The 15,863-nt window shown below is 44.2% G+C and overlaps 1 protein-coding gene across 1 annotated transcript in view; it reads right to left on the reverse strand.

Annotated features, from left to right (window-relative positions):
- DNAJC6 (DnaJ heat shock protein family (Hsp40) member C6) overlaps window positions 1–15,863 on the reverse strand; it is a 163,837-nt gene that overhangs the window by 22,551 nt on the left and 125,423 nt on the right. Inside the window, exons 13-16 of the mRNA XM_023509853.1 lie at window positions 12,238–12,372; window positions 10,077–10,145; window positions 6,772–6,891; window positions 2,603–2,866 (exon numbers count right to left, since the gene is read on the reverse strand). Of these exons, the coding sequence (XP_023365621.1) occupies window positions 2,603–2,866; window positions 6,772–6,891; window positions 10,077–10,145; window positions 12,238–12,372 (588 nt within the window). The remainder of the gene's footprint in view (window positions 1–2,602; window positions 2,867–6,771; window positions 6,892–10,076; window positions 10,146–12,237; window positions 12,373–15,863) is intronic.

A 15,863-nucleotide genomic window follows, 5' to 3' on the forward strand; every position in this document is an offset into this window, starting at 1 on the left:
TTCCTGCTCCACTGTAAATACTGAGCATCTGAGATGAACGTTCCTGTTCCACTGTAAATACTGAACATCTGAGATGAAAGGTCCTGCTCCACTGTATATACTGAGTATCTGAGATGAAAGTTCCTGTTACATTGTAAATACTGAGCTTCTGAGATGAACGTTCCTGTTCCACTGTAAATACTGAGCATCTGAGATGAAAGTTCCTGTTCCACTGTAAATACTGAGCATCTGAGATGAAAGTTCTTGCTCCACTGTAAATACTGAACATCTGAGATGAAAGTTCCTGCTCCACTGTATATACTGAGTATCTGAGATGAAAGTTCCTGTTACATTGTAAATACTGAGTGACTGAGATGAAAGTTCCTGCTCCACTGTAAATACTGAGCATCTGAGATGAAAGTTCCTGTTCCACTGTAAATACTGAGCATCTTAGATGAAAGTTCTTGCTCCACTGTAAATACTGAGTGACTGAGATGAAATTTCTTGCTCCACTGTTATTAGTGAATATCTGAGGTGTAATTCCCTGTCCCACCGTAAATAGTGAGAATCTGCTGTAGAAGTTCTTGCCCCACTGCAAATAGAGATTATCTGAGGTGGAAGTTCCTGCCCCAGCATAAATAATCAATATCTGCGTTTGAAGTTCTTGCTCTACCATAAGTGGTATCCAAGTGGAAGTGGAACCTTCGTTTGTAAGGTAATCTGGACATGCTACTGCTTCCTTGCTCCAGCTGGCTGCCTGGAGGTCTCAATTAATCCCAGATTCTTTCTCTCCAAGTCCTCCTGCCTCCTCATAGTCCTTCTCTGCCTGCCTCAACATGGGGACACAAAGCAAAGACTCCGGATCTGGACTCTCTAGGTTTGAATCCCATCTCCACCACTCAGAGACCTGACCTTGGGCAAGTTGCTCACCATCTCTATGCCTCAATTTCCTCACTGGTAAAATGGGGATCGAGTTAATAACATTACCTCCTTATACACTTAGGAGGTAATGTTATAAATGAGTGAAGACTTTAAGTGTGTAGAATGGTGGCTTTCTGGCTCCATGTCTGTTAAATTAAAACAAAACAGGTGCAAAACAGAGTCATCTATGCAGGTGATGCCAATTAACTGAAATGCGTTCCTGAGATGAAATCCATCTGTAGTCTGTGTACTAAGACATTCTGAACACACGCTTGAAGATGCTTCGGAAATTTTTGCTGATTAAAGTCACTCCCTGCACACCTTGAAATATAAACAGAAGAGGCCATATGATTCTGTGAATTGTGCCAGATCAACCCTGCTGCTGAGTAATGAAGAGGACACTGCGTGTTCCTGACAACAGAATCCCTGCATGCAGGTGCTGAGAGATGGCACTTGAGTCACAACCAGCAGTGTGCAGCAGCTGAGAGCAGGGTTGGGGCCAGACTGTCAGGGCTCAACCTCGCTCTGTTCCCCACAAGCCACTTAGGAACTTAGGAAATTACTTCTTTGAGCCAGTGCCACAGATCCCCATCCACACATGGGGCTGGTTTTGATGCACAAGATGATACAGGTCCCCTTAGCCATGGAGGACACATCCTAAGACCTAGTAGATGCTTGACACCACAGATAATGCTGGACCCTACATGCATCACAGCTACTGAGAGAGTAACGGTGGGGGGCAGACGCAACAGATCCTCTGGACAGAGGGATGACTTGCATCCAGGCAAGACAGAGTAGGATGGCGGGAAATTTCATCACAAGATTTCATCATTGACCAAGGGTAACTGCAGAAGGTAAAACCTCAGATGAGGGGTTTGACTAGAAAGCACTCAGCAGAGCACCTGGCCGTGTGGTGAGCCCTCAGTAAATGCAGCTTCTCTACCAGGAAGAGGAGGAGTGCTTCTTCCACATTTCCTGCTTGTATTCCTGTATATTTCATTGTCGGGAGCGGATTAATCAACTAAAGTGTAAAACGCATAGACAGGCTTTTAATAAATAAACTTGATTCTAACCATCCCTGTTATGCAAACACGTGCAATTTTCTTTGCTCATTGTCAAGAATCCCATCCAGAGTGTCCTCCAGCCTCCGGTGGTGACACCTGTGAAGTGTGCCTACCAAAGACAAAATGTCCAAGCACATGCTCTGCTCTCTGGGATCCGAGGGCAAATCTGAGCACAGTGCTTGAAAGGTCCTCACCATTCTTCTCCCATACCCTCTCCCAAAGGAATCACAGCCCTACCTCCTCCCCACCTCCCTGCCCACATCCCTTCAAAGTTCATGTAGCACTTACTCTGACCAAGCACTGTGCTTGGCACTAATAATGAAGTGCCAGGCAGGCCACAGCCTGCTAATGATGGCAGGCAGAACACAGCCTCTGCCTTCTACCTGGCTCTAGTCTGGAGAGAAAGTAACAGGTGAACGAGAAAGTAGTCACAGAACAGGACAAATGTTAGGAGCACAGTCAGCCCAGGATGCTCCAGACACAGCACCAAGGGACAGAGTCAGAGTGCATCCCTACAGCAGTAAGATTGCCCCAAACCACTGGGACTGTTTTTTGCCTTCTTCAGACGGTTAAATGTGGGCAGAGACAGCACTGCTGGAGGCCACCCTATATAGCCGGCCCCCTCCCCTCATCCTCACCTGAAGTGGTTGATCCTTTCCCACGCTCGCTCTGGCCCCCAGGTGCAGCCGAGAAGCTCACATTGTAGTTGGGACGGTTCTGGGGAGAGGCGTGGGGTGCGCCAGGCTGCGGCTTTGGCTGTGGCTGCTGCCAAGCATAGCCACCTCCCTGCTGCCACCCACCACCCCCAGGCTGGGGAGATGCTTTCTGCGGCGAGCTGAGAGGCGGGAATCCTCCACCCAGTGCAGTTGGTGTGGTGGGTTTGCTGGCAAATGAAGAACTACCTACAGAAAAAAAAAAAAAAGGGAGAAAGGAGGTGAGGTTACTAGGAGTGGCCCCTAACTCTCGTGTCTCAAGATACTATTTGCAGTGACTTTGGTGGAAATTTCCTTGACCACAGCACAATCACCCTTCCTGATAGGCAAACAAACTGCAGGCATATTTGTCATTTCCCTGATCCCTGCAGTAACATTTTAGGGTGTATGTTAACAGCGGTCTCATCTTTTCTTCAAGTGAACACACTAAAGGTCAGAGTAGTTATGTGATTTTCCTAAAGGCAAGTGGCAGAGCCGGGACTTGAGCCCAGACCCTACTAGGCAGCTTCTATTTCTTCACTAGGACAAAAACTACTACCTGGCTAGAATGGGAATAGGACAAAGTAAGCTGGCTCACTAACATGCCCCGGAACCTCGGGATTAATCCTAGTGTGTCGTAAGGACAGGCATATTTAGTGACCAGTGTGAACAAAGATGTCATGAAATTTCTAAAGTTTCAATTGCACACTATCAATTCTTCCCTTTCATTGCAGGAGAGCAAAACCAGCCAACATTCTGACAACTTTGAACAGGACAAAGGATTCCATTCAAACTTAAAAAGAACCATGTTACTTTGTCCCAGGAATTTAAGCAGAATCCTCATTTCACAATCTCCTAACTTTTAAGCACTCACTGCGTACGTGCTAGGCTATTTCAAAAATATGAACACCAGCTGTGGCTTGTTCTTAAAGAGGCAAAATGAAGAATCAAAATGCAACTTTCGAGGCCCCTTTCATGCAGTCAGTCCAGAGTAATGGTGTTAGTATAACAAGTGGCATTTATACAGCTTGTTGGAGTTTATAGCATATGCTTATGTACATTGCTGTTGACCTATCAGGAGGCGATCACTGTGAAGAGGAGATGAAGGCCCAGAGAGGTTTGCTGATGTGCTCGTGATCACACAGCCAGTCAGCAGAGCTGACAAAGCCCTCCAAATAGCACACACAATCCCCAATTCCTCCTAAATCTCTGAGTCTTTCACTACAACTCATGCCCTCCTGTCCTTTCTTCTTATTCTGATGCTGGAGCTCCTCTCTCCATCCCTTTGGGGAATGTTTCATCATGGTCCATCTGAGCTGGGGTCAGTGCTGTCCCCACTCTCTGTTCCCTCATGCACGCAGTCACGGTGCTGGCTGAGCACCTACTATGAGCTCCACCACTCGTACCCTGAAGCCCTTCTTTGTGTGTCCCTGGGAACATCCCCCCAAAACCACGTCAACTCATACCTGGGGCTGGGCACTCAATCTGCTCTGAGGTTTCATTCTATATTTAAGGACACTTACTTTGTTCTAAATATATGTATTTATTATTTTAAAATTTAGTAAACATAAAAAAGGCTAACGAATTAAAAATAAAACCCACACCCTTCATATTCCTGCCACACCACCATGCATCCATTCACTCATGGAACACTGTGCCACCTGCCAGGCTGCAGACAGGGTGGTGGCAAGGCCCACACTGACCCTGCTCTCGTGGCCTCTGCGACACTGGAGGGCTTTCTGACGTCTACACTCCAGAGCACTTCCTACTCGTCATCAGCAATTCTAATCATTTGTGCTGTTGAAGCAGAGAACCGACAGTAACATGAGGCAGCAGCTAAGCCCAGAGGCCACTGCTGTCCTCATTAGAAGCTGACGCTGCCTCCCAACCTGGACTGCGCAGGATTACCTGTGAGCTCTTGTTTGGAGGCCTTCTCTCTGCAGCGCCTGCAGTAGCTGGTGTTTTAGGTTTGATTAAGGCTGCTCTCTCCCATTATGTTTGCAAGTTCCAAGGAGCAGGTATGCTATCTGCCTTGATGTTTTCAATTACATCCTGAAAGCCTACAGTGTAGTAAATACTCAAAAATACCTACTAAATGGGAGCATTAATGCTCCAGGGTGGGAAACCATTGCCTGGAGGGACTGAATACTCCCCCTTCCCACCCTTAGCTCCACCAGCCTCTAGGCATTTCTAAGAACTCATTCATGTCTGAAAGAGATCAAATTCCCTCTCCTAGTTTCCTTTTAACCCGTTTACAGGGTCTACTGGTTTCCTCTGTCAAACACCAGGTGGCTCTTCCACCATCTCCAGGTTCAGACAGTCACCATCCTAGCCCAGCAGGAGGGTGTGGTGCCTCAGGTCTGTAATCCCAGCATTTGGGAGGCCAAGGCAGGAGGACGAGCCCAGGAGTTTGAGGTTGCGGTGAGCTATGCTGATGCCTCTGCACTCTAGCCAGGGAGAGGGAACGGTGAGGGGGAGGAAGGAAGGAGGGAAGAAACCATCACTTTGAAAGCAGCATAGTAATAACTTAGCATTAATGAATGCTAAAACTACTGGGTAAAAGCTAGACAGAAAATAGAATATTCTCAAATTGGATTTTCTCAAACAGGATAGTCTCAAAACATCTACCTTGGATTACTTACAAAAGGAATACTTACAAAAGTTTACAGTTAAGGAACTTAACCAAGTGATGCAAGTTAACAGCAAACTCAAACTGAGACTTGCCAACTGGCCTGTCTGCCCCCTTGGAATATCAGTGCCATAAAAGACAAAGAGGGACTGAAGAGTGACTCCAAGTTATAGAAGTTCAAAAGACAGCTAAGGGCAACATGTGAGGTCGGGTTTTAAAAGCGAGCTTCCTAGAAGGTCCCTCTTGGAGAGGACTTCCCTCCCCCTGCTATCCACAGTCACATCCCCCCCACCCATCGCCATCTCCGCTTCTCCCTCAGTCTCCTTCACCTCTTTGTTTCCACCGCACTGAGCGTGAGGGCTGCAAGTCTAAGCCCAGAGCTAGACTGCCTGGTGATGGAAACCTCAGGCCTGTCACACATAGAAGGCTCTTCTTAAGTGTTTGTTGGCTGAATAAATGCATAAAATACAAACAGTGAATGAGATTTTATTTAAGTAAAATTTAACTTGATGTTATGTATGACTTTAAAATTTGACACTTCCATTAAGACACAGAGAAGGGTGGGGAAGAAGAATACCAGGTAAAAGCATCCGAGAGTTCCTAAAAGGGGCGGGAGGTCTAAAGAGTGCAGAAAGGGAAATTAAGGCTCTGACACTGTCCCTGGAAGCGGCGGTGGCAGCCGTGTTCACTTTTCCACTACTAGCCTGGCTCTCCACATCTTGCAGGGCTTTCTGAGAGCACAGATGGCCAACATGGCCAACGGGAATCTCAGGCTAACCCATCCTTACTTAACAGCTCTGGACTGCCCTGGAGGAGGGAGGAAAGGATTTTAGAACACAGCAGTCCAGTGAACTCCTCTTTAAAAAGGCTCCTTGGTGAAATAGGTTTGGGAAGCCTGGTTACTGCATCCTTGTTAAAAGTAATTAAAACTGCTGAACCCAGGGTTTCCCAAGCCCCCGGCTCATAGAACCCTCATCTGGTAACAACTATTAACACACGATGAGAACATTCAGGAATTACTATACAAAGAGTCTGTTTTCTGTACAGAATTTTACAGTGACCAGAGAGCACAGTGCTGGATGAGGAGCAGGGAGGTGATCGGGGAGGGTTGCAGAGGCACCATCGGGGACAGGGCAGCAGGTTAGCATGGTGTAGCACAGCCCGCTCATGTCAGCCTTATCTCAGGCCGTTTCCCTACCAATCGCCTTTGGCACGTGCTCTTGGAAGCTCTACTGTTACTCAAGCTATTAATCTAAAGTTGGGTATTGGGGAAACAATCAATATAGGTGATTTACAGCCCAATATCTGATGCTTCTCTCTCTCTCTTTTTTTTTAAGCCAATCTCAGGTTTGGCTGAGGACAGCTTACGAATACATGTTATTTTAGGTCCCAAGTAACAATACCAGCATGTAATAGCATCCAAGATTTAGATTTGAGACTTTGTAGCTACAAAGATGTTATTTATATCAATCTGCTGAGTTTGTACCTAGAGTTCCAAGGTCGGCAAAGGGGTCCAGCGTCTGGGGTTTGTTTTGGTGGGTGGGCGTCCCATGCGAGGACCCTGTGGGGCTAGTGGCAGCCGACTTGCTTCCCATCCCAAAGCCTCCTGAAAAGGAAACAAGGTCATTGAAAACGAGTCATTTGTTTGAAGCTGAGTTCTGAAATTCAGAATTCCAGAGCTAGTGCTTATGTGTCTCCAACGCAAATTAGGACCGGGTTTGGCAAGGTGTAGGAAGTTTCTAGCCCCTGTTTCTCTGACCTGGGTGAAAGTGGCCTGGAGCAAGGGCAGGACACAGAAGGGACACACGCTGTATCCCAGCCACACGTCTCAACTGTTAGGACACCACAGAAGGGACACACGCTGTATCCCGGCCACACGTCTCAACTGTTAGGACACCATAGAAGGGACACACGCTGTATCCTGTTAGGACACAGAAGGGACACACGCTGTATCCCGGCCACACGTCTCAACTGTTAGGACACCATAGAAGGGACACATGCTGTATCCTGTTAGGACACAGAAGGGACACACGCTGTATCCTGTTAGGACACAGAAGGGACACACGCTGTGTCCCGACCACACGTCTCAACTGTTATTTCCAGTCTTTATCTCTCAAGTCACCTTCCCATGGGACCTGCTAGTTCCTGAGTAACTTTGTGAATCTCACTTTACATCTTTGAGCTTCAACATTTTATCACTTATTAAAAAAAAAAAAAAGGAAACAATATGAAACCAAAATTTAAGGCAACTAAAGAAAAATAGATAAGACTGTATCAAACTCAACACCTATTTGCAGCAAAGGTGACACCAACAGAGAAAAAGGCAGCAGAGTAAGAAGTCCCCACCTCCCCCAAAGGTAAAGTCAACTCCAACCATCTCTCACCACACTGAAAAATCAACTAGAATGGATTGAAGATCTCAACATAAAACCCAAAACTAAGACAGTCCTAGAAGCAAACCGAAAGGACAAGCCTACACCCTTGGTCTGGGCATCATTTCTGAATCAGACATCAAAGGTACAGATAACAGATGCAAAAACTGACAAAGTGGATCACGTGAACATAAAAAGCTTCACAGAGCAAACAATCCACAGAGTGAGGAGACAGCCCACAGGACGAGAGGAAATGTCCTCAAACCATCACGTGAGAAGGGGCCACATTTGAAATGTAAGGAACTCAAACGACTCAGCAGCAAAAAACAACAACAACAACAAAAAACTCAGTTAAAAAATGGGCAAAGACCTAAATAGACATTGCTTTATAAAAAGATATACAAACGGGGGTGACACCTGTGGCTCAAAAGGGTAGGGCACCGGCCCCATATGCCGGCGGTGGTGGTGGGTTCAAACCCAGCCTCGGCCAAAAAAAAGATAAACAAATGGACAACAGATATATGAAAAAATGCTGACATCACTAATCGCCAGGGAAATGCACATCAAAGCCACAGTGACATGTTACCTCGCTGCTATTAGAAAGTGAGTGACAAAAAAACACAGGACGTGAAGTGCTAGGGAGGCTGTGGGGATAGGGCCTTCCACACAGGGGGGAAGGGGAGCTAGTGCAGGGGACAGGGCCTTCCACACAGGGGGGAAGGGGAGCTAGTGCAGCCTGTGTGGAAACAATGCCGAGTTCCCTTAAACTACAGAAAACAGAGCCACCATGTGATGCAGGAATCCCACGACTGGAGGATGTACATATAAACCTGAACCCTCCGAAGACAGGAGCAGACATCGGCACCCCATGTTCACTCGGCAGTCACAGTAGCTGACATATGGAATGAACTTAAGTGTCCATCAGAGGAAGAGGGGTAAAGAAAATGTGAATGCACACATGGAATACTATTCAGCCATGAAGGAAGTAATTCCTGACATCTGCAACTCCACGGGTGAGCCTAGAAGACGTTATGTTACTTAAGCATGCCAGGCAGGGAGGGCAAACAGCCCAGATCTCAGTCACAGGTGGGAGCAAGAACAGTCGATCTTACAGAAGCAGAGAGCAAAGAGACAGTCACCAGAGGATGGAGGGTGGGAGGGGCTGGTGACAGACGTTGGCTAAGGGACACATAATCATAGCCAGCCAGGGGGAGCAAGCTCACAACATCAGCTGTACGGTACAGTGACTGCAATTACCAATGACATACCGCACTCCCGAAAAATGCTGGGAGAGGGGATGCTAACTGTTCTCACCACAACGATAACTACGTAAGGTAATGCACTTGTGAAATGGCCAGTCTAATCCCTCCGCAATGTATATACACTCTGAAATACCAAGTTGTACATGCTAAATACATGCAATTCTGTCAACTGAAAAACATTTCAATCAAAAAAGGAAGGAAATTCTGTTACGTGTTACAACTTGGATGAAACTGGAGGACAGCACGCTAATTAAACAAGCCAGTCACTAGAAGGGAAATACTGCATGACTCTCTCAGATGGCCACAAAAGTGGTCAGACTCCAAGACTCAGTGAGCAGTGCGGGGAAGCTGCCCAGTTGGGGGAGGCGGAGAGGGGGCTGCTGTGTGGTCGCCAGTGTGGCTGTAGCTCTGCAGCGGGCTGGTCACTGGCTACTGTGGGGGAAGGGCCTGCTGAGAGCCCATCACACTGCAGAGTGGCTCAGCTGACAGTGACCATCCTAGAGTGCCGTGGTGGGGGGACACAATCTTTTAAAAAAGCAAATAGTAGCTGCTTCAGAAAGTAACTGTTTTAAGTGCATTGTGTGTGTGTGTGTGCTACTCTTCCTTCCTTCTCCACTTCCCTCCTCTCTCCCTCAGTGGTGTGAAGACAGCAAACACCATCAAGTCACGGGAAAGACCTTGTTACGGACAAATCCAGCCCTCAAGTCAGTCCTCCATGAAAAAGGAAGAATATTCACACTTATTCAGGATCCACTGATATAAGAAATTCTCACATAAGTTACTTTACTTAAACTTAGACAACTATGTGAGATAAAAGATATTATCCCTGTTTTTTAGGGATAGACTTGCCAAAAAAAAAAAAAAAAAAAAGAATCCAAGAGTTTCTCAGTAGTAGCGTTATATATACGTCTATCTCTGATTCTGTTGTCAAGAGAGACATTCAGGAAATGAGACTTAGCAGGTAACAGGGTGGCATGAGCAGTGCCGTGGCGCATGGCCAGCACTGGGAAACACCCCTCCAGCATATGAGTCAGCAGGAAAAGGACACAAATTACACGGGAGGCTACACCACCCTGCAGGTGTTCACTTTACCTCGGCTAAAGATTATGCTTCGGTAATTGGATAAATGTACACAAAACACAACCTGCTGACCTTACCTGGTTTGGTGTGCCAGTCCCAGCCTCCTGAAACATCTGGCTGAATGTTCACAGCAGGTGTACTAGAAGCTGCAGGTGAGAAGAAAGAGTGAGAACAAGATAGCTTAGGACCATCTTCCTTAGTCCACACAGGACAAAGCCAGCCCTCCGTGAGGCCCGTGGGGCCTCCTCCAACCTTTCCTTCTTCTTTCTGAGTCCTCCCCACACGTCGGCTTCCTCCTGTGGTTACTCATGTGCAGTTTGGTAGAAACCATAGATTATTTGCCTCTGCTCCTGCTCACCTTTGTTCTACCTCCATGTCCACATACTTTGAGGAATAACTGAGCAATTGTGAGTACCTTGAGAACAAGAACCATCTTATGTGTGTGTCCCACCCTCATACTTAGCACAGAGTCAGCGGCAATAATAAAAGGGGAAAAACTTAAACTGTATTCACCTCAGCTCAGCATCCACAAGCTTTCTAGAGGCAGGACCCACTGAGACTGAAATTTTGTCTCCTCTGCTGTGACATGAATTGAGAATGATGAGTTATTCAGAAAAGTTCTGGGCACCAACTGTGCACCACCCACTAAGCGATGTGTCTGTTGTTACTCAAAATAAACTAGCTGCAGCTTCAAAACAGGTCATTCTGACCTCTCTCAAATTCCAAACATCTAATTCAGTAGAATGTTCAGCTTCAGAGAATCAGAACATACCAGAGGAATATTGGTAAGTAAGTATTCTGTGCATCTATAAAATCTATATAAGAAACAAGATGCCATAAGAAAGAATTTCATTCTAAGGCACCTCTAAGTTTTGCCCATAAAAACCAGTAAGTAAAATACTAATACTGAACTGACTTTCCGAGTGGGATTTAAAACACACACCCCCACCAGAAGAATTACGAAAATGCCAAGATTAGCCTTCTGAGCCAGCGCAGCAGAAAAGAGGCCAGTGTGATCGGACTGGAGAACATGGGGCAGAGGAAGGCACTTGGCACACACAGGCACACAGGCCCTGGCCATTCTCAGCAAAACAACATTGTCAGTGAGTGAGCAGACACAGCTCCTAGTGACATCCTGCATCATCCTCCCACCAGTAATCAACACCCAATCTGGAGACTCTCGTAAATGAGTGCCACTCACTGGGGGGTAGGGTGGGTTTCCCGTTTGTTGTCCTGTGGACCCACTTAGAATGGTTTGGGATTAGAGACCAGGTGAAATTCACCCCTGAGGGCTATACAGCTCACCTCCCTCAGCATGGTCATGGCTGCCTGAGGTTGGGGTGCCCTGACTCTGGTTTCCCAACAAGCTCAGGCTGTCTGAAGCAACACATCGCCCGCTCATATGGTTAACAATGTGCAGCCATTTCCAACATCAGGATGAGCCACTGTTTTCCAACTCAAAGCCACGAATCCCTCACTGAAGCTCTGGTCTCAACCAACACAACTGAAGTGACACACATTTGTATTTATAGGTGGACATGATTGCTGTTCTTTATACAACCTAAGTCTCTAGCACAGACATGTAATTTGGGCTATAGCTGTAATTTTAAATTTACTAATAATCACATTTTAAAAAGTAATACAATACTAGTGAAATTAATTTCAATAATGTATTTTATTTAACCCAAAATATTCAAAATGTTACTTTACCAAGTAACGAACATTAGTGAGACACTTACAGTCTGTTTTGTATTGAGTGTTGGAATCAGCTGTATATTCTCTACTTGGAGGACACCCCCAGACAGACCAGCCACATCTGCCCTGCTTAACAGCCACACATGACTGGTGGCTGCTAATTTTGTGGAATACAAATATATTTTGTTAATTTAAAAGCTATATTCTCCATGTTTCAAATATTTCTTCAAGGATGCATCTTCCAATCATTTACAAGTGGAAGTGTTTTTTTCTTTCTTACTGATATACATCCTACAACCAACAGTGATTTATGATGCTGTTCATGCAGCTGTAATGCAAAGAGTTCCGCAGTCAAATAAACAAATAAGCAGTCATGAAGCAGGATGAAGTTAAGCAGGCATCTTTTTTGTAAGACACCCAGAGCTTTTAACTGTGTTCATGTGAAGTATAATTTCCAAAAGAAAAAGGCAAATTTTCCATGATGGTCTCCTATCTGAGCACCTGCTGGTATTTTGTGGGAACTGGTATAAAGTGCTTCCTCACCATGCAGTGTAGGGGAGGGGCTCCTGGTTGGCTGGAGAAAGGGGTCACTGGCCGTGTCGGCTGTGCTCAGGAAGGAGCCCAGCAAGTCCTGGCCTGATGGTCTGGGAGGTGCTGCAAATGGGTCGAAGGTAGCACCTGGAAAACAATGGAGACAATGTACTTATTTGTCCAGAGAATTCATTCATCCACCAAATACTAAAGAACTGTCAGAATCGCCTGGCCCTACCCCAAATACATGAAAAATCAGGGTGACACCTGCCTCCTAGCTGCTTTGGGCCTATCCTGGGCCTGAAACTTCCTGCACAAGTCACAGTGACCCACAGGATTTCTGACCACACAGGAACAGCCCACCTCTGTGGATGGAGGAGTAGTCTGGATTTATCTGCTGGATAAACCACACCCAAAATGTCTCACAGCCAGCAGGTGTAGGAGAGCATTATACAGAGAAACTATAGCTAGAAATGCATTAAACCCTATATCCTGCCTGAGTCTTAAGGTGGGATTTATCTGCTAACTAGCTTTCTTCCTTCTCACCATCACTGAGAGCACATTATAAATATCAATTTACATTAAATTGAAGGAATTCTCCAATAATAAACTATTCAACACCATAAGACCAGAGCTTGAAATGCAGTCTTTAAAACAATACTGATAAGAAATGACAATCCTCACTGTACAAACTCAGAGATTAATATCTTTCAGTAAGTTTATACGATAGTTAAGAGTTGGTCCTGGGATTTGAATCCAGGTCTTTAACTCTAGACTTGGCATCTTTCTGCTTCCTTCTGGGGAGCACCGAGGTCTGCTCCTAGCCTTCTGGGTGCCCTAGAACAGGCCAATCAATGTATCTGAGCCTGTGCCCTGTGGCACAGAGGTGACTGGTGCAGACACCCCTTTGTGATCTGGCACCAGGATGCAGCCTGGAACTGTGATGAGCAAAATCAGCAGTCACAGGGGGCACATAGTTTTAAAATGTGAACAACAGAATGGAACAGGCAGAAGAAAGGATTTCTGATATTGGAGACAAAGCTTTTGAATGCTCCCAAATGCCCAAAGAGGAAGAGAAGTAGAGAGCAAAAATGGATCATTCTCTCAGAGAGCTCTGGGATAATTTGAAGAAAATTAATATTTGCCTGATAGGAATTCCTGAAGGTTACGAGGTTGCTTTGAAAGGCACAGATGTTCTACTCCATGAGATAATCGAGGAGAACTTCCCAGACTTGCCAAGACATTCTGAAATTCAAATAGCAGAGAGTTTCAGAACCCCAGCATGACTAAACCCAAATAAGACATCTCCAAGACAGATTATAATTAACTTCGTCAAAGTTAATATGAAGAAGAAAATTCTGCAAGCAGCCAGATGTAAGAAAAACCATAACCTACAAGGGAAAGAATATTAGAATGACCACAGATCTCTCTGCTGAAACCTTTCAAGCTAGAAGAGGGTGGTCATCAACTTTTAATCTCCTAAAACAAAATAACTTTCAACCTAGGATCCTGTATCCAGCTAACCTGAGTTTCATTTATGATGGAGAAATTAAATACATTAATGACATTCACATGTTGAAGAAATTTGCCATAAGACAACCAGATCTCCAGGATATTCTCAGACCTAACCTCCCTAATGACCAGTGCAATCCTCTACCACGGAAGTAAACTCACTCAGAAACTTTTGATCAAATTCCAACGTCCACAGTGGCGAAAGGATTAAAAATGTCCACTGGACTTTCAAAAAACTCAATACCCAAAATTCTACCAAGCGAATCAATATTCTCAATTAATGTGAATGGTTTAAATTGTCCTCTAAAGAGGCACAAGTTGGCTAACTGGATATAAAAACTCAGGCCAGATATCTGCTGCTGCATACAAGAATTTCATCTTAAAGGATAAATATAGACTCATGGTGAAGGGATGATCATCTATATTTCAGGCAAATGGAAATCAGAAAGAAGCAGGTGTTGCAATTTTATTTGCAGATACAATAGGCTTTAAAACAATAAAAGTAAGAAAAGATAAGGAGGGACACTTCATATTTGTTAAGGGAAACACTCAACACGATGAGATTTCAATTATTAACATTTATGCACTCAACCACAATGTGCCTCAATTTATAAGAGAGATTCTAACAGACATGAGCAACTTGATTTCCTCCAGCACCATAATAGTTGGAGATTTTAACACTCCTTTGGCAGTGTTGGATAGATCTTCGAATAAGAAGCTAAGCAAAGAAATTTTAGACTTAAACTTAACCATTCAACAATTAGATTTAATAGACATCTACAGAACCTTTCATCCTAACAAAAATGAATACACATTCTTCTCATCAGCCCATGGAACATCCTCCAAAATTGATCACATCTTAGGTTACAACTCTAACCTCAGCATATTTAAAAGAATAGAAATCATTCCTTGCATTTTCTCAGACCATCGTGGAATAAAAGTTGAACTTAATAACAACAGGAATCTGGAGACTCATACAAAAACATGGAAACTAAATAACCTTATGTTTAATGATAGCTGGGTCAGAGACAAGATCAAGAAGGAAACTACCAAATTTTTAGAACAAATGACAATGAAGACACGAATTGTCAGAACTTCTGGGATACTGCAAACACAGTCCTAAGAGGGAAATTTATAACACTGCAAGCCTTCTTCAAGAGAACAAAATAAGAATACTTAAGAATATACTTAATGGGACATCTCAAGCAACTGGAAAAGGAAGAACATTCCAATCCCAAACCCAGAAGAAGAAAAGAAATAACCCAAATTAGAGCAAAATTTTAAAAAATTGAAAACAAAAGGATTATGCAACAGATCAATAAATCAAAAAGTTGATTTTTTGAAAAGGTCAATAAAATAGATAAACCTTTAGCTAACCTAACCAGGAAAAAAAGAGCAAAATCTCTTAATTTCATCAATCAGAAATGGCAAAGATGAAATAACAACAGACTCCTCAGAAATTCAAAAAGTCCTTAATGAATATTACAAGAAACTCTATTCTCAGAAATATGAAAATTTGAAGGAAATAAACCAATACTTGGAAGCACACAACCTTCCTAGACTTAGCCAGAATGCAGTGGAAATGTTGAACAGGCCTATATCAAGTTCTGAAGTAGCATCAACTATACAAAATCTCCCTAAAAAGAAAAGCCCAAGACCAGATGGCTTCACATCAGAATTCTACCAAACCCTTAAAGAGGAACTAGTACCTATATTTTTCCAAAATATAGAAAAAGAAGGAATACTACCCAACACATTCTACGAAGCAAAAATCACCTTGATCCCCAAACCAGGAAAAGACCAAACAAGAAAAGAAAATTATAGACCAATATCACTAATGAATTTTGATGCAAAAATATTTAACAAGATCCTAGCAAACAGAATCCAGCAACACATCAAATTATACACCATGACCAAGTGGATTTTATCCCAGGGTCTAAAGGCTGGTTCAATATATGTAAATCTATAAATGTAATTCAGCACATAAACAAAATAAAAAACAAAGACCATATGATTCTCTCAACTGATGCAGAAAAAGCTTTTGATAATATCCAGCATCCATTCATAATCAGAACACTTAAGAAAACTGGTATAAAAGGGACATTTCTTAAACTGATAGAGGCCAT

This window comes from Otolemur garnettii, unplaced genomic scaffold, assembly GCF_000181295.1.
Source record: "Otolemur garnettii isolate 467f Iridium unplaced genomic scaffold, OtoGar3 scaffold00010, whole genome shotgun sequence".
NCBI classification, from domain to species: Eukaryota; Metazoa; Chordata; class Mammalia; order Primates; family Galagidae; genus Otolemur; species Otolemur garnettii.